Here is a 25,869-nt window from a genome sequence, read left to right as displayed (position 1 = left end):
AGAGAAGTGTTACCCATGATGTATAATGCTCACACAGGCTGTGTGCATGCATCTTCCTGGTCTTTCCATCACTTCCTTGCTGCTATGGCTGCAGCCATGATTTCTCTGTTTTTTTCTACTCAGATTGCTTGAAGAACACAAGCTCATGTGCTAAACTGGAATGAGAATCTGCTGTTTGGTCTGTAGCATTAAATTACCGAGATGAAGTCATTCACGGGCTATTTCTTTCCCATTTAGTTGCTTTGAAATAAATCTCCTGTCACCAGTGGAGTTTCAGCTGTCAGCTCTCTGGTTGGATCCAGTGACACTATTTAAAACAGTAGGGTTTTTTATTCTCCTTTTCTATCCACTCATTAACTTTTTCCTCATTTTCTTTATTGCTATTTCACTTACAGATGAGCTGGCTGAAATTCAGAAAACTCTCAACAGCACAGTACAAAACATCACGGGCACTCATTTTCCCCTTGGACTGTTCCATAAATAAATGCCTTTTGATGTCTGCATAGTCATTCAGATATGTATAGAATATCAGCTCTTTCCACAGCTGGTCCTGACCTAGTATCAAGGTTTAATTCTGATCTTATTCATTCCAGCAACTGTGATGAACTCCTCGCTTATTAACACGAGGTCCTCATTTAAATTAAGCTGAACACACAGATCTGTCTGTTAATGATTATTTTCTTTCCCCTCCTTATTAATCATTGTTTCAGCTTTTCTAAAAAAACCCAAATAAATAATCAGGCTATCCACAAATCAGGTATAAGGGGAAAGAGGGTGTATGTAAGCCATCTTCTTACTTATCTAATCCTTGATCTGATGAACATACCTAACCTTGGTGCTTTATAAGAAGCCAGCCGGCGTTGGGTAATCAGAGAAGGATCAACATTTTGTCTGCTTCAAGCCCTTTCCCCTTTCTAGTAATTCCTGAATGGGCAATATGTACTGAACAATCTCCTTTGTCAACTTAAGGTCTACACAAGCAAGACTCATCTTCTACCTCTTCTGATTGGACTGTTGACCAAGTTGCACAACCCATCCAGAAGCAGAAGAACGTGGGTTTTGTGCCAAATGACTGGAGAAAAAAAGTGTCACAAAATCAAATGGTGAAATAACGAACTGCCAAAGGATCTTGTTTCCTTCTAGGACATGGGTTATTATTTCAGTTGCAAGTGTATAGAAACAAGGTATCTATACATGTGTGCTCTAATAACCAAATAGACACAAAAAATTTTTCCTTCACAAAGGGTCACTTATTTTTTCCAGTGACTATAATTTCCTGGACCAGAAGTTCCTTTTGCAAAAAATTTACATTAGACCATGTTCACATGCCCTTTCTGACAGCTTCTCTAAATGGCCTGTTTCCCATTTAACTGAATTGATTCAACTGAATTGAACATTGCAATTAGGCTGATTGGCTCAGCTGGGATGTCCTGCAGTGGAGCTCATGGAAACGAGCTAATTGTGCCAATTAGGCACTTACAACAAAATTGAAATCGAGAACTAACTTTGCTTTGGGATATTTATTTATCATTTGGACATAATACATATGATGAAAGAAATCAAAATTGTCATTACTATTATGGAAACATGGACTAAATACTTCTTAAAGGGCACTGTACCACACAGGACAACTAGACATGTTCTGCTGTGACCAGAGGAAGATGAAAAAGGCACTGAGCTGAGAATTTGGGTTTGCTTCATAGCTCTCTCACTATCTCCCAGTGCAACCTACTCAAGGCACTTAGTTTCGCTTTGTTGCGGCTCCCCATCTGTCTAATGAGGATAATAATACTTCCTATTTGTCTTATCTATTTAACTGGTAAGCTTTACTGGTCAGGGACCTCCTCTTACCAGGAGTTTTATACAGAATGAGCATTCTGATCTCATGGGCTGCCTGCAGGAGATACCGTAATACAGATAATAAATAACATCATCTGCCATGATTTAACATGTAAAGCTGAGATTTTTCACCTGGACTATCCATGGAATAACAACCTTTTTTAAGTGCAAGCATACAAATATAGATCTACTACACATGTATGAAAGGAAGAGAATTCATGCAATTTAGCTCCTCAAACAGAGCAGTTAACCTAAAAGACAATGTTTACACAGGCAATTAAGGATCAGCTAGGTCAACATTTGAACATGAAAGAGAAAAATGTACTTTATCAGGCACAAATTTCTTAATCAGAGAGCAATGGCACATGCACAGGTACATACAGCACCTGACCAGTCAGTTCTATGACCAAGTCATCCTAACTGCTTCTGCTAGGTGGTAAAGCAAGCTGGTGCCTCATCTTCTGCAAGAACCCACCTCAGCTGACAAGCACATCCACTGCAAGGGGGTTAACAGCACTCAAGCTAAATGTTTTGCTAAAATTCACAAAGATGTTGGATACGACTAAAAGCTCTGATAGAGATTAGAACATATTTGCAAAGGGGACGGGAGCAAAACGAGATTCCTACTTTTGTTTCAAGATAGCCTATAGAGATTTGCAGTACAGCTAGATGATCCGGCAACACGGGATCAAACACCTTTTTTTAAAAAAAAAAAATAAAAAAAAATTCCATAAACTAACGTTCTCAAGTCAAGACTCTTAGCTTGTTACCTCTGTCACCTGTTCAGGACAGTGACCCAGCCCACCAGAACAGGGCTGCCATTTTCTAATTACAGCTGAGCCTGTAGCAGAGGGATCTCTATTTACACAGTCTTGAGCAAGCAGAAATGTCAAAGGAATCTTACTGAAGCAATGAAGTATTGTTCCCCTGCTTCACTCATCAATTTCCATCTACATTCAAATGCAAGACTATATACACCAGGTTGTTATATTTTCAAGAAATGCTAGTTGCTCTGATTTCCCTAGGGAAATCTAATGATGGAAGAGTTTATCTTCTTTCACACTGTAGCTGGAGCAAATAAGAATCGTTGCAAATATCCATTCTTTGTTCACTGAGATCTTAGAATGACAGCTGCACGACTTGCCCCATCTGCGTATTTTTGCAGAACACATAAGATAGTTGATGTTTCCTTGATATTTTTTTCACACTATTTTAGGTTTTCGTATTATTCTAATCCTCTGAATGCAGAGGAATAGGAATGGGCCTGTTATAAGATTAATGAGGCATTGTCCTGACTATACATTGCCACTGAGTAAAGAGTATCTGCCAGCTCCTTAGTGGACACCAGGTAAGTCCTTTCAAGCCAATAAAACTGTGAAGCTCGAGACTATATAAACACTATTCAGAGAGTTAACGCGGATCATCCCTGACTATTGCACACATCTATGCAAAAGTTTCATTTACAGATTAAATATTACTTCTGCTCCATCCGTCCTCTGTTACTTAAAATACTTTGTCTGCCTTCCTTTCTTTAAAAAGCTGTTGGCAAACACCAGAGGTAAGCAATTATTATCATTTACACCCAACATCATCACAGCAGCCTAACACCAAAGAGCTTACAGGTTTGCTCTGACAACCCAATACAAATGTCATACGTGGAGAACACAAAGATACAAGATCAGAGTCTCATCTGCTGTGCAAGCAAGTGTATGAAATACAAATACACTGATATATCTCTTGCATACTGCTAATTTCTCATCCACTCCAGCAGGCTCCTAAGGAAATCTCATTCCTCACCACATCATCAAACAGTAGCACTGTTCGGAAGGCAAGACCATACACAAACATCCTGCTCTGCCTAACACACGTAAAATTCTGCTCCTCCAATGCAGGAGGGCTGAGCTAGTAGTTCTTCTTGATCTGCTCCCTCCCAGTCCATTTTAGGATGCCAGGGGTGCTTCATGCCTCCTGCAATATCTCCAATGTTTTCCTTCAAACCACCCACACCAATCACAGCAGCACATCCTCCCAACTACATTCTTCCCCAGCTTGTAACTGCCACACCCTTTCCTCTTCTTTTAGGAAGCAGGTCAAGAGGTGCTCCTGTTGCATGGCAAATTTGTCTTTCCAGTCCTCGCAGGCCTAAAGACGACACCTGGGGTGTACTACAGGAGATAACAGCAAGTGGAGGTCCAAATTGTTCCTGGTTAAAACCAGACATATCCATGTGGTCTGTATGCTTCTGCTGCCATACGTGTCTTCGAGGAGTTCTTAAGGGCATGATTTCAGAGCAGGAGACAACAGGTATACAGTATAGGCAGAGTATCTGGAGAACCAGATGACATTCACATCACCCTTATTATTGCCCATGGTCATACTTAACATCCCAGACTTACTTTCACACTGTATCAGGCAGAGGAAAGGGGGAGGTCAGTGAAACTTGTAGCTCGCTCAGAGATACACAGTGATGTTCTGCTCAATGGAGCAATGTTTGATCTTATATATATAAGTTATAACTTGAGTATCTGCCATCCTACCATGACAGGATCCCTGGGAATTCCTCCAGCTTGGTTTATTCCTTTTCTTTTTGTCCATTCCAAGCCCCACTTAATCAGACTACTAAAACATGCAAGAGACACAACATCTTGGCTTTTACTTCTTGCTTTCATTTTAGTACTTAGTTAATAGTTTTTCATTGCTTTTAAGCCCACCACAAACCTGTTTCAACTGCCTGCAGACCTTGTCTAACTCCTCTCCATTCCAGTTCCCCAAGTTTGTTTAGCACATGTGTCTTTGTCTAGTGCTAGGGCTGGCCTAGTATCAGGAGGTGAGGGCAAATTAAGAGAATCAAATACATTATCCAGTGAATAGTGCAACAGAATATACTACCCATACAATAAAATAGCCTCCATCAGCCCATAGCAAGCACCTGTGCAGCCAGACTTCATTTCTCTGTCTGTGTACTATCAAAGCTCCTGTTTCCAAATGGAAGCACAAGTTAGCTAAACCAAACGCTGCACAAGAAGATATAGTAGTGACATCACACATGAGCAAGACAACTTACTCCATGAGTTGCTGTCACATTTGTGGTAATACCTTCTGGAGACATAAATTACAGGAATTCAGTTCAAAAAGCAATCTTAGCTGCTACCAAGAACAAAGCCAGATGTTAAGTGGTGGCCTAGGAGATACAGAAAAGTGTGAGGACTTGATCCTGCAATGACTGTTAAACACAGCGTGTCACACACACACAAGGTTGCCAGTACTTGGTAGCTTTCCCTTTACAACTTAGACAGCAAATCCTATCATAGCCCAGCTGCACCAAAACAGTACTCCTAAGAAGAAGGGGCATTCTCAGGGATGTTTAACAAAACCCAGATATTTTGGGAAGATATTCTTTCCGTTTTGGCAGATCACAGTGTTGGGAACATCTGTGAAACAGGAAAAAGGTGAAGAGATTTAGCAACCAGCAACCATGCCCCCAAAGAACAGCCAGGTTTGATACCCAGCAAGTGCTTTCATGCAAGCATTTATTTTGCTACCTACATTACCTAAAAAAATGGGAGCTGGCCAAAACCAAATGCCCCGGCCCTGAACTTAAAAGCACTATTTCAAACACTAGTCAAACAGAACCAGCAATCTGGGAAGACTAAGAACAAACCTACATATTAAGGCTTTGCTTCCAGAAAGAGAAGCTCCTACCACCATCTGTTTCCCTTCCAAACGGATAGACTCAACAGAAGAGCCAACAAGAACTCAAAAATCTCACTGGTATTCAATGAAGGTAAGTATGTACCAATGCACATTTTGGAAAGTTACTCTAGACTAAAGAAAAAGTGAATTCAACACAGACTAATGAAACTGTATTTCTACCCTCTATAGCTGGGCTTATTCAGAATTAAAGTAGCTGTAATTAGCTCTAACGTAATTCAATTTTGAAGAAAATTGAGTAAAATTAGAGGCCATGCTGAACAGCTATGGTAGACAAAGCTAAGGACAGGCAGAGTGAAATGCTGGTACCAAATCAGATCAAGTTTCCCAATTCTTCCATGCAAAGAGTTCATAAACGAATTTGGATTCCTTTGCATTACTTAATTTGATCCATCAAGTAGAGTCCTTACATCATGCCCCGAAGGGCATTAGATTAGTCCTTACAAGGTGCACTGAAGGCATTAGATCCCAAGCACCATGCAGCGTGTGGTAGTGGAAGCACTACCCAGAAACATCTGCATCTCTCTAAAAGGATGCCCACCTATGGCTGGCTGAGAACATTCACTAGCTGCAGCAGTGACAGCTGATCAAGGGTGACTTTGCCCTTGTCAAAAGGAGAAACAAGGGCCATGCGAGATAAAAGGCTGAACCTCTTCCAGTACTGAGGACTGACTGCCACATCCTGACCTGATCCTGACACATAAGATGACACCACTTATTGCCGGTTACACCTGAGCTAGGATTTCAGTCAAAAAAGCACAAAAGAGGTGATTAATTTTGCACATATAAGCTATTCCATTAGACTTGGCACCCTGTTGACTCCTGCTGCATTGGCATTGAAGCTGTAATCCAGTAATTACATCTGGCTGGCCAGACACTTCCTCCACAAAGTGGGTATTTATAAGACTGTTAAAACTGTCAAGGACTTCCAGCCTCAGATTCTGACTTCAGCCTTCCCAGTATAAATTTCCACTCACCAAATTGCCTTAATTGCAATTTATGTTGCTCATTTTAGTTTCAAACCACCTACCTAGCACATAAATAGCCCTTACTAGCTTAGACTGACTAGTCCTGACTTTTACTGGTTAAAAATCAGCAGGAACAACTGATTAAGTCTAGGGTCTGGAAAGAGTCCTCTATTGAGGCTTGTAATCTCACAGTCACTTGAAGATTTTTACAGGGTGAGTTTTTCTTGGGGGCTGTGTGCCTTGTTGACTCATTCTGTAGTTCCCAGGGAAGCAAAATGAATATGTGAAGTGCAGTGAGGAGCAGTCTTTTACAAAGGAGTCACCAGCTCACCAAATTAAACCCCAGCTTCACTTTACTCTGAGGTTTGCTGAACCTCATGATGAAGTCCTGGACTTGAGCAGCAAAATCACCTCACTTTCTGGTCTTCAGCTAAACAGGACCTAAAATGCACAGTAACACCAACTACAGCAGGCACTCACTACTCACAAGTCCAGCTTGGAGTGACATCAAGCTAAATATTGATAAAATACACCAGGGATGTGGCTCAAGCCCCTGTTAAAACATGGGCATCTGGCACCTTATTAATCTTTGATTTCACAGCAGTCTCCTTGTGCTGGCACCTTTGCTTCCTGACATCTCAGCCTTTTGAGAGTTAATGATTGGCAGAATAGCACTGCCAAATCTGAAGGACTTCATTTTCAATTTAAACCAAAATCAACCTCTTCACAATGTTTCCTGCCTACACTGAACTTTCTGCCCAGGAATTCAGATCATCAGTCCTGCCAGGGTAGACATTTGGAGTAGATAACTACCAAAGCTGAGTAGAAAAATAATTCAAGGGTACACTGCAAAAGATGTCTTCACAAACCCCTCCCTCTTCTCTGCAGAGTTGAAGGAAAGCCACACCACTGCTATCCATTCCCTTCTTAGAGGTCTTGTCCTCCAAGGACAGGTTTAAAGCATGGTCAGGAATGATCTAGAAGCTCCTTAGAGCTATCAAATACTGATTCAAATATGACTGTTATCCATGTCAAGTGGGCAACTTCTGTTGAAATACAGGACAGTAACATGCGTTGGAATAGTACCAGCACCTTAAGACAGCAAACACTGCAACAGCATAGCAGGTTAATACTCACACTCAGCAGGAGGCACTTGTTTTCTTTGATGGCGCCTATGCAGCCCACGAAGCCAATGATCATGACAAATGTCCCTGTGACGATCAGTAGGTTGGCAGCTGACAGGGATGGGAAAGAAGAGGAGAGGGTGGCAAAGTTCCCTTGGGTAACAGCCAGCCAGATGCCTACTCCAAGGATTCCACAGCCTCCCAACTAGGAAAATAAAGAGAAACAAGGAAACTCAGTTATTATATCCAAGCAACCCCACATACTAAACCATATCAATATGACAGTGGTGGTATGGCTCTGCTGATGTAAACCCAGCAGTCACACCTAATAAAAAATGATCTCTCCCTATGGCACTTTCTGGAAGGAGAACAAAGGGGAAAAAAATATAGAAGGGGAACTCATCAGTGAGACGTAACGCTCCAGAAAAAGACACAATTTCCTAAATCCAAGACACAACTTCAAATATCAGCTCTCCTCTTCCCTAGTGAAAAAGCAGACACTGAGTACAGAAGAAATTCTGAAAGATTCAGTTCTCAAAGGGATTGAAAAAAATCCATATCCTATTTAGCTACCTCAGACAGCTGCCCATAACGGCTGAAGTGCTGTCCAGCCCATCCCAATGCACCATCACCCATCCCTAGCACATGCCATGAACAAGTCTTGTCAGAGCATCCCCTGGTACGAAACTTCACACCTCTTCTTAGTTCATTCCTGTCCAAAGTCTAGCCTCCCTTGGAAGCAAGAGAGCATTTAGAGTGTAAAAGGGGCCAGAGAAGGAGGGAGAATCCTCCCATAACATTAAAAGAAATAAAACCCCACAAAGAGATGTTTACTGCTAATATGGCCACTGGTTTGGTAATTCAGTCCTCAAAAGAGGGTTTGGCTGGTTTAGGAAAAGTTTGAGAGGGGAGCAGCAGTACAGGCTCCCCAGCATGTGAGCGAGGAGAAGGGAGGATGCCAGTGCAGGCAGCAGCCACCACAAAACCATAAAATTTACAATTATTATATACACAAGGAACTTTTAAAAAACACAAACGGTTTTAAGCGTGCTGCTTATAATTGCAAGAAAGCCTGCAGAATTGTAACAATCTAAGTAAAGCTGAGCAATTAAATAGAATTAAACCAAAGGGGATTTTGCATTAATATACAGTCACACAGCAGAGCATCACTTAGGTTTCTTTATTTCCTGCTCTCCCTTTAAAATAACGAATTTTTATTGAGTTTTATAATTGCACTTTATTATCCAAATCAATTAAAGGCTAGGAAAGAAATTGTGTTCAGAGTAGTAAGCCAGACATAGAAGCATATCAATTAAATGTCTGCATAAAGTGGATGAACATAAGGCAGCTCATGAACCAGGGGAGGAAAAAGATAGAGATAATCCTGGGGCCGAGCTAAGCCTCAGAAATGAAACACAGAAGAGAAACACAAAAGCCAAAGCAATTTCTTATACTAATTGGTAAGGTTCCCCCTCAATAAGGGACAATAAAAGTGGCTGTGTCTCAAAGGCAGGACTCCTCACCCCAGTTCTAAATCAGGCTATTTCATTCCAAACTATGCCTCACTGAGGCATCAGCCTGTGTGTCTCCACTGAAAGGAGGCAGACTCCAGGACACAGGGACTCAAATCACCTTGTTCAGCAGCCTTTTCACATACAGGCATCCCGTATCACCACATTTGCCCTTTTGCAAAGTGCCCTCTACAAGCACCACAGAGAGACAGTCCATGCCTTGACCATATACACCATATACACCAGGAATACCTCCCCTCTATGCCCACTTATGGACAGTGATCTTTAATGTGGTCTAAAATCACTAAAGAATAACCAGGGGAGAGGAGTGGGAAGAACATTTAAAGAAGGTAACCCATAGAAAATAATTTAGGATAACCAAGGGGGTATAAACAAAAGCTATCAACATGGCACAAGGAAAACAAAAATTGGAAAAAAAAAAAAAAGGAATAAATTCCCTAAAATGATGATAAAACTCTGAAGGTCTACTGGACTACAGAACAGCATAAAGGAGAGGTGGCAGACAGCCAAGTTAAAACCAAATGGGCAGAGCACTGAAATAGTCGGGAATAGCACTGAACTGGCCGAGGAATGGGATGGGAAGAACCGTGCTTCTGCCTCCACAGCCTGGTGGATGTTCTGCCTCCAAATCAGCCTGGGAGCTACAGGCACAGTGAGGACACAAATGGTCTAATTAAGCCTAACGAAGGCAGACGGGCAGCAGCAGCAGAAGCATCACCTTGCAATATGTTTAGCCATTATCTTCAGCTCTTTGTTCCGAAGCAATTCAACAGCACCAATAAGAGGCAGCTTATTTCATCACCTTTTGTGCTCCCCATGTTGCTACGCCACTCTGAGTGATACTGACACCCACAACTATAGTTTGCATTATGGAAATTTGGTCTCACCAAGGACACTACTGTGTCTAATAAAGGCAAGACAGACCGGCTTGCCTGTTCCTCCATCACCCATTAGGCATCATAAAGAACTTAATGCTTGAGACATCGTTGTCCTTGGGACATTTAATTCCAGCATCATCTCCCTCCAAAGTCATTCTTGCCTGCAGAAACTGGGAGCTCATCAGTGGCTCAAAACATCACAAAACCAGGAGACAGTTCAAGCAAAATGCCGTGACTGAGGCTGTACCCATTTAGATCAGGGCTGAATATTCAGGTCAGTTGGTCAGCAGGAGCATCTCACTACATTGCCCTTGATTCTGAGATAACACTAATACACACCAGGCTCTCTAGCAGCTCATTAGCTTCCTATTTTCTATGAGATAATGCACAGCTTTTTCTTAGATCGATTAACCGAACTCTGAAATGCACAAAGAGATCCTTTAAGCATTAAACCATCTGGTTCAAACTGGATTTCACAAAGTACTGGTTAGGAAATGTCAGCACACAGTACTGAGGGCTACTCCACCTTCATTTAGCCCTGTTCCTTTTCCCACACCAGAATGTTCCCTCTTGGTCCTTGAATAACATCGCTAAGCTGCCACACCGGGCCCTGGGAGCCAAAGGCTGCCCTTAACTCTAGTTTTAAACTGCTCTTTGAAGCCCTTGCTCCGCCAGCCAGAGACACACGCCTGGAAGTCTCTGTCCAATTACCTTTATACACTCCAGCACCCAGTTAACGGTCCCAAGACCCCTCCAAGACATCACAGGAGCCTTTCCAATGACAGGCGAGTATTTTCTACTCCCAAACTCTAAAAAAGCTCACCCCCCCTCCCATTCTGAACTGAATAGCAGCATAATTCCCAGTCTAACATTCAGGGATCAGAGGGATCACGTTTGTTTATTCTGGATCAGAGTGAAAAGAAAACTGTTAGAGTTAGTTCTATGCTGTCTGTCTGTTTTGATTCCTTTGTCTTGGTATCTAAGGAGCTGTTAAGTTACAGATCATTTTACCAAGTCGTTTATGGTGTTCCCTTTCCTCCACTTTTACTCTCCATACCCCATCTCCAACCCCCCATCCCCGTTTTTGTCGAACAGTCAGAAGCAGAGTGATGACATACATGGTAAGTCTTGACAGCTTTCAGGGCTTGCCAAGATGTGAAATTAAACAAAACCAAAGCCATTAACAGGGCTACTCTTGACAGTTCAGGGGCTTCCATGCAAATGGTGAAGCTGTCATGGTTAAAAGATAAAACATTAAAACAAAAAGATTAGCAAGTAATCTACGGCTTGAACCTGATCTTATTGGCAGCCAAAGAAGAGTCTGTATTGACTACATGTGATGAGTGCAGGGTTGACTTTTAAAAACAAGAAAAATCCCAAATCCCCCTCAAAGATGCCAGGCTACTGACAACAGCATTTTTGTAAATTTTCTTGTGAAATGTTTAACACATTATTTGCCTAATTGTTCATGACAATACAGTCTCTCGCAAGCAAGGCAGCTCATGGAAAAATCTGGGGAAAAAAATTCAGCTTCCTCCAACAATTTTTTTCCCAATAAGTGTTGCATTTTCTTGGTCAAATCTTTTATTCTAAGGCCAAAACAGTGGGGCACCAGAAAGGATAGTGTCACATCCCTAAGTCTTAGGAGATTTGAGTTAAGTGTCTGTTTCAGGGCAGACATCAGCATAATTGTTGAATAGGCTGTTTAGTATGTCTGTGCCCGAGTTGCAAAATTGTGAGCAGAAAGATAAGAGTAGCGGGTTCTTTGCAAGCCCCAGACTTTGGAATTGGCTGTAGGAGGAGCAGTTTATTCTGCTCAAGTCAAATTGCTCATCGGCATTTATACAGCGGAATCAAGCAGTAAAGCAGGTGGCTTACTCTAAAAGCATAGATTTGGTCTGTCTCTCCTTCCCCAAGAGATACACAGACAGGTATGCACTCACTGTCTTGACAGAAAAGCTGCCTACAGAATTAGATCCTCCAAATTGTTCTAATGGGCTAGAAAATAAATTATTCAGACTTCAGTGCATACATTTAGAATTGATCTTACAGTATAGTAAACAAAGTAATCCCAAACAGCCCTGGATATATGCATGTTGTTGGAGAAAATTATTCTGAAGTTACAGCTACACACTTAAAACACTGCAGGAGAAATTGCCTCATTGTTCATGATAATGGTGTTCGGGTCCTTAAGTGTTTTTTTTTCATTGGGTTTATTACACGGAAAATGCATCTAATTGAGGCTTCTTATATTGTATCTGATTAGGACCTACCCATCATACTTCCTCCTTTAGATTAAAAAAAATAAAAATCTTGTGTGTTAAAGAATACACTGATAACAGAATCCAAGTAGAAGGTATGCCCAGCTGTTTTGCAGTTAAACTAACTCAATTGAAGGAATTTTCTCCCCCAGTCTCCATACATTTAAACTAGAAGGGCTTTCTCAATCCCACTTGCTATCCAGTTACTCCTGTGTGAATGAGCTTCCCCCTCTAACTATGGAGTACAAGTATATGATGGAAAAATCAGCCTCAAAGTATTAATAGTAGCAATGTGAAGACCATCCAGCAAATGTTCTCTATAATGTAAGGCATACTTAAATTACTGTTCCTTTCACAAGGCACACAGAGGAGGTGGAAATGGAATACATGTATACATTACCAGGATCAAACGAATCCAGAATCCTACATGGAAAAAGCAGAAGTGTGCGCACTAATGCAGAGACCACAGCGCTCTAACATGGACATGCGAAACAGCCTGTGGGTGTAGCTGCTGCCTGTCTCGGAGGAAGGAGTGGCCACTTCTGCAAAACACCTTCAAGCTGGCACTTCATGGCCATTAGACTTCTGAAGCCCCACAGACAACCGTCTGCAGCACACCACCGCTACCAACTACCCCGGTGCAGGATGACTGAATGTGTAGATGGTGTCCCACCAGGTGGGTGGACACTAGCACAGCTTGTGTGACATATACTGGTAGTGTAGCATAAGCTGCATTTCTGTTGCTAGCCAGAGGTCTGGATTTTAACAAATATGGGATAGCATACAGAAATTTAACAAATAAAGGATGGTATAAAGTCTAATCCCTTTCTGCCTCTGATTTTAGAAAGTTAAATGGAGTTGTAAAAGGGGAACGAGGAACATTTCTACCCTTAGCGTATTGAAGCTCTAGAGCTCAGCAGCGTAGAACTGAAGGACACGTGCAAACCTCACGCAAAATGGCCATGATTTGAGATGTGTCCTTTTAGCAACAACTTAAAAAGAACTAGGGAAAAAATACTTGAAAAAAGATCAGACCATGTTCCTGACAGTGAACAGAGTGGAACAGCAGCAGTCCATAAACACCAATGTGGGATGGGAAAGGTGAAGAGAGGACCATTATTCATTCTTCTTAAGAAAAAAAAAATCTAGGGGTTATTTGGTCTGCAGATTGAAACCCAATAAAAGCAAGTACTTCTTCACAAAACATTTAATTAAATTCTGGAATTCATCACCGTGGTTTTGTGAATGTCAAAATATAAGCAGGTTCAAAAATGGATTACACAAAGGAGGGCAAGGTATCCTAGCATTTATTAAAAATGACATTTTGCAGGCAGCCCTTGCAGGGGAAGACCTTAAACTGTTAATTGGAGCAGCTGATAAAAATGTCCTGTTATCTCTCCTTTTTCATATACTCTCTAAGCATCCCATGACCAAAAATAGGGTACTCAGCTAGATGAACCTTTCCAAAATCATGGGCATTAGTATGTTCTCCTTACTTCACCCTCTTCCCCTCCCTAGTTTTAATGTTCACTTACAGTTTGAATTTGATTTTTGTTTTGCTTGCTTGCTTTGCTTGGTATCAGCCTAGGTTCAGAGACAGGGTTATAGATACAAACAACAATCAAAGAGTTAAGTTCTTGCTTCACCTTACCTACATATCATACTCTAGGTTTTGTATCAATGAAAGCATAGCTTATTTCAAACTCAAATTTAGAAGTCTGTTCATTCATCATATTCATCAAATTTAAAAACAACCTCAAAAACTCTTTCTCTCCCTCAGATCCGTTTGACCTATAAAAGCTGTATCTCTTTTCCAGCGGATGTATGGATCCTATCCAGTCTCTATCAGCCTTAGCAAACATGGAACAAGACCTGCTAATCTCTACGCAGGCAGTCCACTAGATTTTTTGCAGTTTGATATAGAATAGTTGCAGGGAATTCTACAACTTATGCCACACCTAACAGACTCTTGTGTTGGTGCAATCAATAGCCAAACTAGAAAAGCCACAGTGGTTATGCTCTAGTACATTAACAAAAAATAAAAGGATTAAATTAAGGATGAAATTATCTAACTGTATTTCTAACGCAGAATAAGGATACCTCCACTTCAGCTCTTCACACACATGTACTTCCTTCTCTATAGTGCTGCCTTCTGTTCTTGCAGCCATGGCCCCCGTTTTCCAGTATTGTTTATGGAACCTGGGCAGCTGCCAGCAAATTTTCAGCTGTCATCACTCCAGAGTACTTGAGCTGTCTCATAATTCACATAAAAAAAAAAAAATCAATGAGAACTAGGTTTATGGATCCTCTAGATCCATGTAAAAAACTCCCTGATTTCCCACTCTAGGGACTAAGTCACCTTTTAAAGCTTGGCTGAACGCAAAGCATGTCCTTTCCACCCCATATTCCATCCACATCTCTTCAGCCCTTCGATTGTCAGGCTGGCTGAGTCAGTGCAGTCCCCTGTAGAAGTCTTTTCAGAGAACCATAAATAAGGGCAGAAAATATTCCAGTTTATCAAGCCTTGGAATAGACCTCAAAAGTCCATTGGGGCTTGGGATTTCAACAGTAGGGCACATCATGAGGTTTGTACAGGAAAAAAAAAAAAAAAAAAAAAAGAAAAAAGAGCCCTCCAGGCCTCTGTTCTGCAAAGCCCCTCTGTAAAAAGGAACAAGTCAGGAAAACCTGTCCTTATCTAATTCAAATGGGCTCTCAGTTGCATTGCTGCTCAGACAGGCACGTCTGGTCTCAGCTCCTAACAAGTGCTAGCTCTAGCCAGCAGACAGACATTATCCCACAGAAATGACACATCACAAATAGATGCTGCTCTATTCCAGGCCTCAATACTTTCTTTTACAACAACATCTACTCACCGCGGTATGTCCTCTCAAGCCAAAATTCTATTTTGTTCTGGTGTAATTTAAATTCATTTTTTAACTCTTTCACTTACTCTATGACTTACAGGGAGATGCTTTAAAAAAGTGCAACTGAGTGAAGCACAAAGCATTTCAAATAGCAGTATCTTCAGCTCTGCACGTAAGCAGCTAAAAATTAAGAGCTCTGTGAAACTCCTTGTTTAGCCCTGCCATCCCACATTCTTTTCATTTTCCTTAAAAATTAGTTTCAAATACAAAAATCTCATTTTGCAATATGGGCTTTTATGTACACAAGCAACAACCAAACGCCTCCAAGAGTTGCAGGCTGGTGTTCCCCGCTGGTGTCAACCAGCATGACTGATCAGGCAGCACCCTGATCAAGAACAGCCAAGGATCTGGCCAGGATGTCATACTAGACTTTTCCTTAGGAGCTGATTAACATGCTGTCTGCCTCCTCTTTACAAGCCACTGTCTTGTCAGTGGTACAACACAACGTACAGCGCTCAACATGATTTCAAAGAAGACATGACGCGCCATCTTCCTTGGGCCTGAACTTGATACCCTGCGCGACAGGGAAGCAACCATTACACGCGTACATGTAGCTGAGGTCTACAGTCCTAACCCATCTTCTGCCTGCCAGCACAACATCGTGGCATTCACACCCTCGCTGCCCTCTAACTGCTCTGTAGTCTTGTCACAGGGTCAAAGAAACACACTTCATGTTCCTTTTAGACACTTCACTCCTATAAATAGGCTTTGGTTTAGGATATTCCATCAAGTGCGTGCACCTGACAAATACCAAGAGCGTTTCTATCAAACCTAGAAAGTCTACAAACAGAACTTTGGAGCTCTATGTGGGCAAAGGAACCTCACAAGAAGGGCATTCATTTTCATACTGTCAATAATGGAAATGTAAAATGCTGCTTTTTCAGTTATCCTTGTGGGGATTGAGCCTCAAAAGCTTAAGAAATTTATTATTCTTCCCCAGTTGAGCTCCAGCACTAAATTGCAGTCTCATACAACCAAAGTAAATTTGGCGACAATTGAAGACGTCGAAAGACAGAATATCATGCTGACATCCCACTAACGGAAAAGTGAATAAAAAGTCATTCAGTTAATCCCTGCTGTTTTATGAGTAGCATTCCCCTGCACACTTGTTCCTCTAAATCATAGTTATCTATCAACTACAGTTGCAGAAGAACCAAACTACAACATTTATGAGTTAATACACCCAATCTAAAAGTGATGCTTTCCTTTCATGGGCTCAAAATTCACTGAAACGCTTAAATGTGTGCTCAAACACATCCTTACCCAAGCAAAGCATTTAAAGCATGTCCTTAAATGCCACTGACTTTAATTAGCCACTTCTGCAGTGCACTTAATTGCCCCATACAACAAAGTCATATCACCAAGGATGGAAAACCTTTCAGAAATAGAACAGATGAGGATGACCTATTAAGGCAGTGTGGCTGATAAAAGATTAAACATGATCACAGAATATCACAAATTGGTGATTATCAGTGTCACAAGAATCCAATTTGGAAATTTGCCTAAACTCTAATTCAAATTAAGGATTATGAGTAAAGTACTGAATTAATGACAACCCACTGAAATGCAGAGCAGATGCGTGAGTCAGAAGAGGGAAATGGATGAATACTCAACAACAAAAAGAGTATGTCTCTTTTCAGGTTCTAGCTTTAACTGCTGCCAAAATGAAAGTGTTAAAGCTTTTTCATCTGCTGTTCAAATGTAATTTCTAAATCCACCTGGGATTACTGTAATGAAATCAATACGGCTGTAAAGAGGAATACATGCATGAGGTCTGGGATCAGAATCCATCAAGTGAAGTTAAATCTTTTAAAAAAGAAGCAGAAATGGAAGAAAACTGGGTATGCTCTGGAGTCCCTGTTCTGTCCCATCCCTAAAATAACATACAACCTTTTAAATTACTTTGTAGCATAAACCAGCAAAAGACCAGATCTGGGGCCCCAGACTGAATTTTAGCCACCTGTTGTCACATACATAGCACTATGTACTGAAAGCAATAGAAGTAAATAAAATGGTAAAGTTTGGTCTTTTATACAGTATAAAGGCTGTGATTTCTGTAAAGAAGATTATTGACAGAGAATTTTACCTAAGCCATTTGGTGAGATGCTGAGTGAAACTGAGGATAATGACCTTCAAATAATGACTCCAGAGGCCACAGCTCAGTTCCTTGGTTGACCACAGATCCCTTGCATTGGATAAAACCCAGATTTGGTGTCTTTAGTGATTTTCTCTCCCCTAGAGGCATTAGATAGGTTTAGAGTAAGAGGTAGTGAAATAATAAAATGATAGGGGTTATATAAAAAGCAAAGATAAGCAAACAGGTTTCTTAAGGAGAAGATGAGAGAGGTGGTTTTCCTATGTCATATTACTCAAACTTCTTTAAAAATGTGCTAACAGACACAGTTGGCAGAAAAATAAAATTAAAAACATTTTTATATCGCATGTTTAATCCATCCATAGAGGTATGTAGATTGCACAAGGCTGGTTGCTATAGGAACAACCATAGTGAATACAGATACTATAGTTGAAATTCAAAATTAGTTGTGTATCTAAAAGAAGAAAATTGCTGATACTATGGAAAAAAATGACGACAGCTAAAGCTGATACCCTCCCTCATAAAACCTTTCAAAAATTAAAGAGTCTTGACTATATAAACCAATATTTGATTAAATAGTCTGAACAAAGAATCTCCTGCAATGCACCCTGGCAGAAGTTGGACTTCATTCTGGAAGCTGAGTAAGATCACAAAAAGAGTCTCTGGTTTCAGTCCTGGTATGGGGGGCACGTAGCTTTTCCTAACGGGTCTGGCTCTTTATATTTCAAGGCTAATTTTAAGAGCATCCTTCCCCAGGTCTCAAATTGTGCTGATGTATTCCACTGTAACTATGGTTAATTTTCCTGACTGAGACCTTTTCAAAGACAGGGAAATGGGCTGTCTTTGCAAACATACGGTCTACATGACAGAACAGGTCTTCTCCAGTTCCACCAGTAGCAATGCAACTATGCCACATTCTTCCCTCCCGTTCACCTTCCTGAAGCTCACCCAGCAGGCAGTAACAGTGTCAACAAGGATATATAGGGTCACCATCAAATACTGCTTTTAAGCCCACCAGCTGACGGCAGAGGGCTGGTGCTGAGGTCGGTGGGAACACCAGCAACACAGGACTCCCTTCCCTCGGTCCCATCACAGATACTGTGCCTGCGGGCTGCTCTCCCTGACCAGGTGCTGGCAACACCTGGGGAAATACAAATATATATATTTTTTTTATTTCCCACCGCTCTCCAGGTCCCTCCCCAAAAAGCACAGGACTCTTGGGCTAATCCCTGGCATGCCTAACGCTCTTCCTTGAGGAGCTCAAGCCCTGCTCAGGAGTCAAGCCCATCCCCAGCAGGGACAGGGAAGTTTGGGGCAGCAGTAGGAGGACTTTTACACTGTATCTCAGCTCCTGTGATGAAAAAAAAAAAAAAAAAAAAAAAAAAAGCTGTGGGACATGACTCCAGTGTAACCCTTCTATCTGAATGAATCACAGGCGTAAAAAATCTAATTGCTATTGGAGAGGCTTCTCAATATTCGTGCTTCCAGTAAAGCTAGACACACATCCTAGTCCGTATCAGAACAACACTATGGCATCAATTAATGGAAGTAACAAAAAGTGTGAGGTTAGTGTTGGGTTTAAAACAAACAAGAAAACAGCTGAAGTCCAAGATGGGGGTGCTGAGGCCTCATGAATCAAACTGTACAATGAAAGACTGGTTCAGATCACTGCAACATAATTTCCCACCTTCTCCTTTTATTTTTATTTTTCCCTCCCCACCACCAGCCTCTGCCACATTTCACAATGAAAACCAATTACTCTCTGGGATGCAATTTAACCCCTTGACTGCCGTAACAGCTCACATGAAAAATGACCACTCACTGTCCTAGTATTCTTTCCTGTATTAAAACAAACCAACAATCACCAAAACCAACATGTATCCAACATGCAAATACAAACATAGCACCATGGAGAACAGGTAATCATACCAGCAATAGCAATACTAATGATGAAATGTGAAATACATTAATACTCAGCAAGACTTTCCTTTTCTGAGGTTTAGCTTTCCACAGAGATGGGGAGGAATGACCAAACTTGTACTCCACAACTGGCTTTTAGTAAGAACTCTTTTTTTTAAACAGTCCCATCAATAAGCGCCTCACATGGTCATAGGAAGGATTTCTACTATGTTCGGTATTGATCCCCTGATCAATAACGAAATTGTGAGCAATACTCACCCCCTAATAACAAGCAGCCTCACATCACAAAAGCTCATCTTCTTTCACTGAACACAATCAGAAAGCTGAGAAAAATGCTTTCTGAATCTTTTATGGGTTCTTCTTAATGGATTGTTAATAATATTTGTACAGGCAAACAAAATATTTACTGCAATCGCAATTGCCTAACAATGCCATGTAAGCAGTCCCTTGGAACAAAACCAGTGTTGTGACTGGAATAACATCTCTCACTTCAATAGTTCAAATGCCTTGTCAAAAAACCTATTCTAATGGGGTGGGAGTACAAGAGAAAGCAAAGATTATTCCCTTGTTTTATGTAAGCAATTTTTGATGATTATTTATATCAGGATTTGCTATATAATAGCACATTGAGGCTTTTCTGCACTCTTACTGGTTCTATTTATATGCAATTGCCTGTATCCCAAGCCACTTCCAAGCATGGGCAGTATGCCATCAGTAATGAATGCCACCTCAAATAATCTTTTTCTGTGCTAGTTATCCTCAAAGGAAACGCTACAGTCCTTTCTTATCACCAAGCAAATATCTGCTATGGAAGCATTTCAGATGCTTCAGAAAAAACACATTTAGTTCAACAGATCTGTAATCAGCAGCTTCATTGCAACGTACAGATAGGACAGCCCACAGAATCCCTTGCTTTCACATTTTATTTTGCCTTTTCTGTTTCACAGATCTGTGGAAATGAGTGCAAAAACTATGAAGTAAAAATAAGTACAACATTCCCACCGGGACTGTCCAAACAATGAGATTACACTAAGGGCTACCTACCTCTGGTCATATAAGCACTGTTAAAACTTCTAAACTGCAGAAGATTTCGGCACTAAACTCCCATTTTCTTTTGTCAAATGCTACAGGATACAACACAGAAAGATGGCAAATATTTCTTCTAACTTCAGGTCTATACAATTAGCTGTTAGATATCTAGGGTGGGATCCAGGTCACCTAACTCTAGATGTCAATGCCATTAGCGGTGTCTAGAAATCAATGTGGCTCATCATGGTTTAAGCCTGCCTTTGATCAGCTGAATAGCTCCCTAGACACCACTAATGGCATTGACCAGAATTCCCCTGACTGCAACAGTAGCCCAATGCCTAGAGTTAGGGCAACCTGGATCCCAGCTCAAATCCATCTGCCCAGTTTCTTTTGTCACTGGAAAGAAACAGGCGTCTCCAAAAGTCACCCCAGCCTACCCCAGAATATGCATCTTTGACAAATCATCCTTTGGGAAACCTACTCTATGTAGTGATTGTAGGGTAGCCAGAGCAAGCAGAGTAGACTTAAACATAAATTCCCTCCCTTGCTCTGTTACCTAAAAGACAGAAAAGGTGATTCTCTCTCCAAGTATCAGGTTATGAAATTTCACAATCCTCCCTGAGATAATTTGGAAATTAACTCATCTACCCTTATTAATTAAAATTACATACTGTTTTTTTCTTCCTTATCATAAAAACATGCCACTGCATAGATACTAAAACCCCATGTGTGTGCAAACACACAAAGCAAGCATGAAGAATCAAATTATCTCAATTTAGCAAGTCCCTTCCAGTCAATGCTCACAGAAAACATTCAGCTACACTTACACGCTTGCACTGCCCATTACGTGCATTGCTTAGTAGCTCTTAATAAAGGAGTATGAGTGACATGAATTTATAGCTTTTTTATTACTTTGTGCCCTCACGTTATAAATTCATGAAACAGTTGTAGTTTATTGAATTTTTATGTTTGTCAGTTTTATTTACACACTCTCTCTTGCCATTAGAGGGGAAAAAGCTTTTGGGTTTCTGCAGATCCTCAATCATTCTGTGCTGGGGCCTGAAATGAGATGGAAACAAAGACTTCTGGCTCATCTAAAAATAAACCGTCATCTCAAACGCTTTCTCAGCACAACCTTCCATCATAAAGCACTGCCACATAAATACAGCTTTATAAATTATATATCTTAAGTCTTTGCATGCTCACAGTAGTTTACTAATAAATGTTCTGCAATACCTGCTAAAAAAACCCACCCAGAAATAAAATCATTGCCAATGATGATAAATGATTACAGCTTAATAACAGTCAATCTGACAAAGCTGAAATGTCCACAGGGTATACTGCAATTTAAATGCCACAGGTGGAAAAATAAAAAGCTTTCAAATATAAATGTTACAGCCTTCAGCAAGGAGAGGAAATCTAGAGAACAGTCTCATGACATCAGGCCGTGTATTAATGGAGATATCCCCAAAACAAAACACTGGAATTTTATACAAATTTAATAGGCAAGAGAATAAATGAGCTTCAGGGCAGAGACTGTTGCAATATGTCTGTGCTGAGTGGGACAGGTCTGACTAGACAATAAAATCAGACACATACGTGGCAGTGGGACAGGAAAGGAAGTCAAACCTGGAGAAACACAACTTTATCCAAACAGACCAAGAGGGTATTTTGGATAGTGAACCATAATCTTGGATTAACTACAAAATTAGCTTCTCTGGATATGAAGGTGGAAGGCAGAGAAGGGACTCTCAGTCTGAAATCTCTCAGTTAAGTTCAGACTGAAATTTGTATTTGTGAATCAAGAGGAAAGTCTTAAATAGTAACACATCACGAGGCCACTTACAGTCTGCAGCTCTACTGTAGAGAACCTACTCATAATTAATGACCTGTAGCTACTTAAAATTAAATGACTGATTTCAAACTTTAAACTAGAAGCTCAGTAACAAGAAAACATCTCATGACAATTTCAGCAGACTCCGTTCCTGTTCCATGAACAATTTAACAGGGAAAACACAACCCAAGGGACAAAAAGCTGTAGTCCTCAGAGCCTGCCTTTAACAGCTCATCTTCACACAACGAAATGAATCTCCAAGAGGCATTCACTTCAGTATTTTTTCTGGCATTTCAGTCCCAGTATGGTCTCTCGCTCTCCCAAGGGTGAGTGAGCTTTGCCTATCAAGCAACAGCAATGCTCGGTGCTTAGTCCAGATTGATGAGATCTTACCTGGCACGTGGCGCATCTCAAAGACTATTCTAATGCAACTGGCTTTTGCCAGGACAAAAATAACAAAAGAAAAGTATCAAATCCAATTTTCAGTGTACCTCCTCTCTTTCCCATGTCTCCAGGTGTGACCGGCCATTAAGATGACCCTCTCTCACAGGACAGGTATCAAAAGTACATGGCTGAAATATCGCAAGGGAGGAAAGCATAGCAGGGTAAATGAAAGTGGAAAGATAAAGCAGAGAAACATGAAGGAAAATCCCTTGAGTAAATAGCCTACTCTCCTTAACTAGCTCCCTCCAGACTCAGTGATCTGGATAAACGTTCCCTCTCCATCCTTGACTTTCATCCTGAGATATGCTATCTCAGCAATTTTTGTTATTCTAGAGGAGCTCTACATTCACTCCTAATTTCAAGACTTTCTGTGTTCACTGAACCAAAACTCCTTTCTGCTCAGTGACTGTGGTCTCTGATTTGCTTGGGGGTGTGCGCGTGTGAATAAAAGAATTGGTGGGGTAAGGGGACACCAACAGGATTGCATTAGGTAAGTCAAGGGTTGGCATGGTACTGCCAGAGGGTGGCAATCTTAGTGGGAACACTTGCACTGTTCCTTGGAGCACAGAGGGCTCAAGAGTGTATCTGAAATACTTGTAAACCAACGCACGCAGGATGAGAGACAAACAGGGTGAACTGGAATTGTTGGTTAGCTCCCAGAGTTACGGTATCATTGGTATTAGTGAGACTTGGTGGAACAAGTCCCATGAGCGGAGTGCAGGGATGGAGGGCTACAGGCTGTTCAGGGCCTGACAGGCAAGGCAGGCGAGGTGGAGACGTCACACTCTGTGTAAGGGAGAGACTCAATTGCACAGCCCTTACAGTTAGTGATGATGTGGTTGAGAGCCTCTGGTGAGGATCAGGGGAAGGCAAAACAAAGGAGAAGTGGGTGCCTATTACTTATTGTGCAGCCAGGATGTAAGCACCAATGAGTTACTCTCCAAGCGATTAGGAGAAATTTCTGGATCGGTATCCCTAGTCCTTATGAGAAATTTCAACTTCCCAGACATCCACTGGGAATATCATACTGCTGTGACGAACAGGTCTTGAAAATTCTTGAAGTTTGTAGGAGATAAGTTCTTGTCACAGATACTCAGTGAGCCAGCTTGGAAAGATGCTCTCCTGGACTTGCTGCTTGTGAATAACGGACTCGTGTAGGATGCAATGGTAGGTGACTGTCTTGGCCACAGTGACCATGAAACAGTTGCACTGAAAATTTTCAGCGTAATGAGGGAAAAAAGGACAGCAGAGTTGCTACTCTGGACTTCAGGAGAGCAAACTTTATTTGGGGAGCTACCTAGCAGAGCACCCTGGGAATCCGATTTTGCGGGCTCAGGAGTCCACAGATGTTGGTCAGTCTTTGAGAAGCACAGGAGCAGGCAATTCCACTGTGTTGAAAGTCAGGCAAGTGGGACAGAAGGCCAGCTTGGCTGACCAGGGAACTTCTGGAACTCAAGGAAACAGAAACTGCATGAGCTCTGGAAGTGAAGTCTGGCTTCACAGCAAGAGTACAGAGCTGCGGTTCAGGCATGCAGGGAGAAGACATGAAAGGAGTTGAAACTGGCCAGTGTTGTGTCAGATAATAAGGAGAGCTCTTTTAAGTATGTTAATAGCAACAGGAGGTCTAAAGAAAACATTGGACCAATACTTGTTGAAGGCAGTCATCGGACTAATAGGGATGAAGAAAAAGCAAAGGCATTCAATTTATTTTTGTCTCCGTCTCTAATAATACTGACGGACCTTGAGCTGCCCAGTCCACCAAGGTGGAGGACCACAAGCGTGGGAATGATGACTTTCCATTTGTGGCCCCTGAAATTCTAAGGGACCTGCTGTATCAGCTGAATGCTCACAAGTCTGTGGAACCTGCTGGGATTCATCCAAGAGTTCTAAAGGAGCTAGCAGATGTTATGGCAGGACTCTTCTCAGGCATTTACCACCAAAAGTCTGGGAGCCTGGAGAGGTTCCTGCTGACTAGAAGCTAGCCAATGTTATTCCAGTCTACAAAAAAGGTTGTGAGGGAAGACTGAGGGAACTACAGATCTGTTAGTCTAACCTCAATTACTGGAAAAACTATGAAGATTATACTGGATGCTGCTGAAGGGCATTTCAAGAATAATGCAATCATCAGGCACAGTCAACATGGGTTCCCAAAGCGAAGATCCTGCTTAACTGATTTGGTATCCTCCTATGATGAGGTCACTCGCCCAGTGGATGAAGGAAGGCAGTAGATATAATATTTTTTTATTTTAGTAAGGCTTTTGATACTGTCCCTTGCAGCATTCTTCTGTACAATTTGTCCAGCTGTGGGATGAGTGGGTTCATAGTGTGCTGGGTGAAGGGCTGGCTGAAGGGCAGAGCTGAAAGGGTTGCAGTGAATGGGGCTACATCTGGCTGGTGAACAGTCACCAGCGGCGTTCCTCAGGGTTCAATTCTAGGGCCAGTGCTATTCAACGCATCTGTTAACGATTCGGGTGCAGGGAGCTGAATGCACCATTAGCAAGCTTGCTGGTGATCCCAAACCGGGAGGTGCTGTTGACTCTCTTGAGGGACTGGAGGCCTTGCAGAAGGATCTAGATTAGTGTTGGGCTATGATTAATGGGATGAAATTTAACAAGTCCAAATGCTGGATCCTGCACTTGGAACAGAGTAACGCCAGGCACAAGTATGAACTGGGAAAGGAGTAGCTGGATAGCAGCCCTGCAGAAAGGGATCTAGGGATGCTGGTCAGCAGCAGGCTCACGATGAGCCAGCAGTGAGCCCTGGTAGCCAGGGGGGCAAACCGAACCCCGTGGTGCGTCAAACACGGTAGAACCAGCCGGTCCGAAGAGGTGGGCATCCTGCTGCATCCAGCGTCGGTGCGGCCTCACCCCGAGGACAGCGTGCAGTTCTGGGCCCCGCAGGTTAAGGTCCCTGAATGCACCCAGAGGAGGGCAACAAAGCCAGTGACAGGGCTGGAAGGAATGTCCTCTGAGAAGCGGCTAAGGACGTGGTGTTTGCCTCGTCTGGAGAAAAGGAGGCTGAGGAGCCACCTCATTGCTCCCTCCAGCTTCCTGAGGAGGGGCGGTGGAGAGGGGGGCACTGAGCTCTTCTCCCTGGGATCCAGTGACAGAAATGGTTCAAAGCTGTGGCACGGGAGGTTTGGACTGGACATGAGGAAGCATTTCTTTACCAACAGGGTGGTCAAACCCCAGAACAGGCTTCCCAGAGAGGTGGTGGATGCCCCATGCCTGTCAGTGTTTAAGAGGTAAATACCCTTCGACAACACCCTTAACGATATACTTTAACTTTTGGTCAGCCCTGAACTGGTCAG

General features: G+C 41.9%; 1 protein-coding gene across 5 annotated transcripts in view; it reads right to left on the bottom strand.

Moving 5' to 3' along the window:
* The window catches only part of TSPAN4 (tetraspanin 4), a 435,635-nt gene that overhangs the window by 63,770 nt on the left and 345,996 nt on the right, over positions 1-25,869 (bottom strand). For all 5 annotated transcript variants that reach the window (XM_055722377.1, XM_055722378.1, XM_055722379.1 and 2 more), the window contains one exon: positions 7,656-7,847. In XM_055722377.1, the coding sequence (XP_055578352.1) occupies positions 7,656-7,847 (192 nt within the window). The remainder of the gene's footprint in view (positions 1-7,655; positions 7,848-25,869) is intronic.

Source organism: Falco cherrug, chromosome 10 (assembly GCF_023634085.1).
Source record: "Falco cherrug isolate bFalChe1 chromosome 10, bFalChe1.pri, whole genome shotgun sequence".
NCBI lineage: Eukaryota > Metazoa > Chordata > Aves > Falconiformes > Falconidae > Falco > Falco cherrug.
Note: the sequence above shows the minus strand (reverse complement) of the source record. Positions and strands in the feature narration are given on the sequence as shown.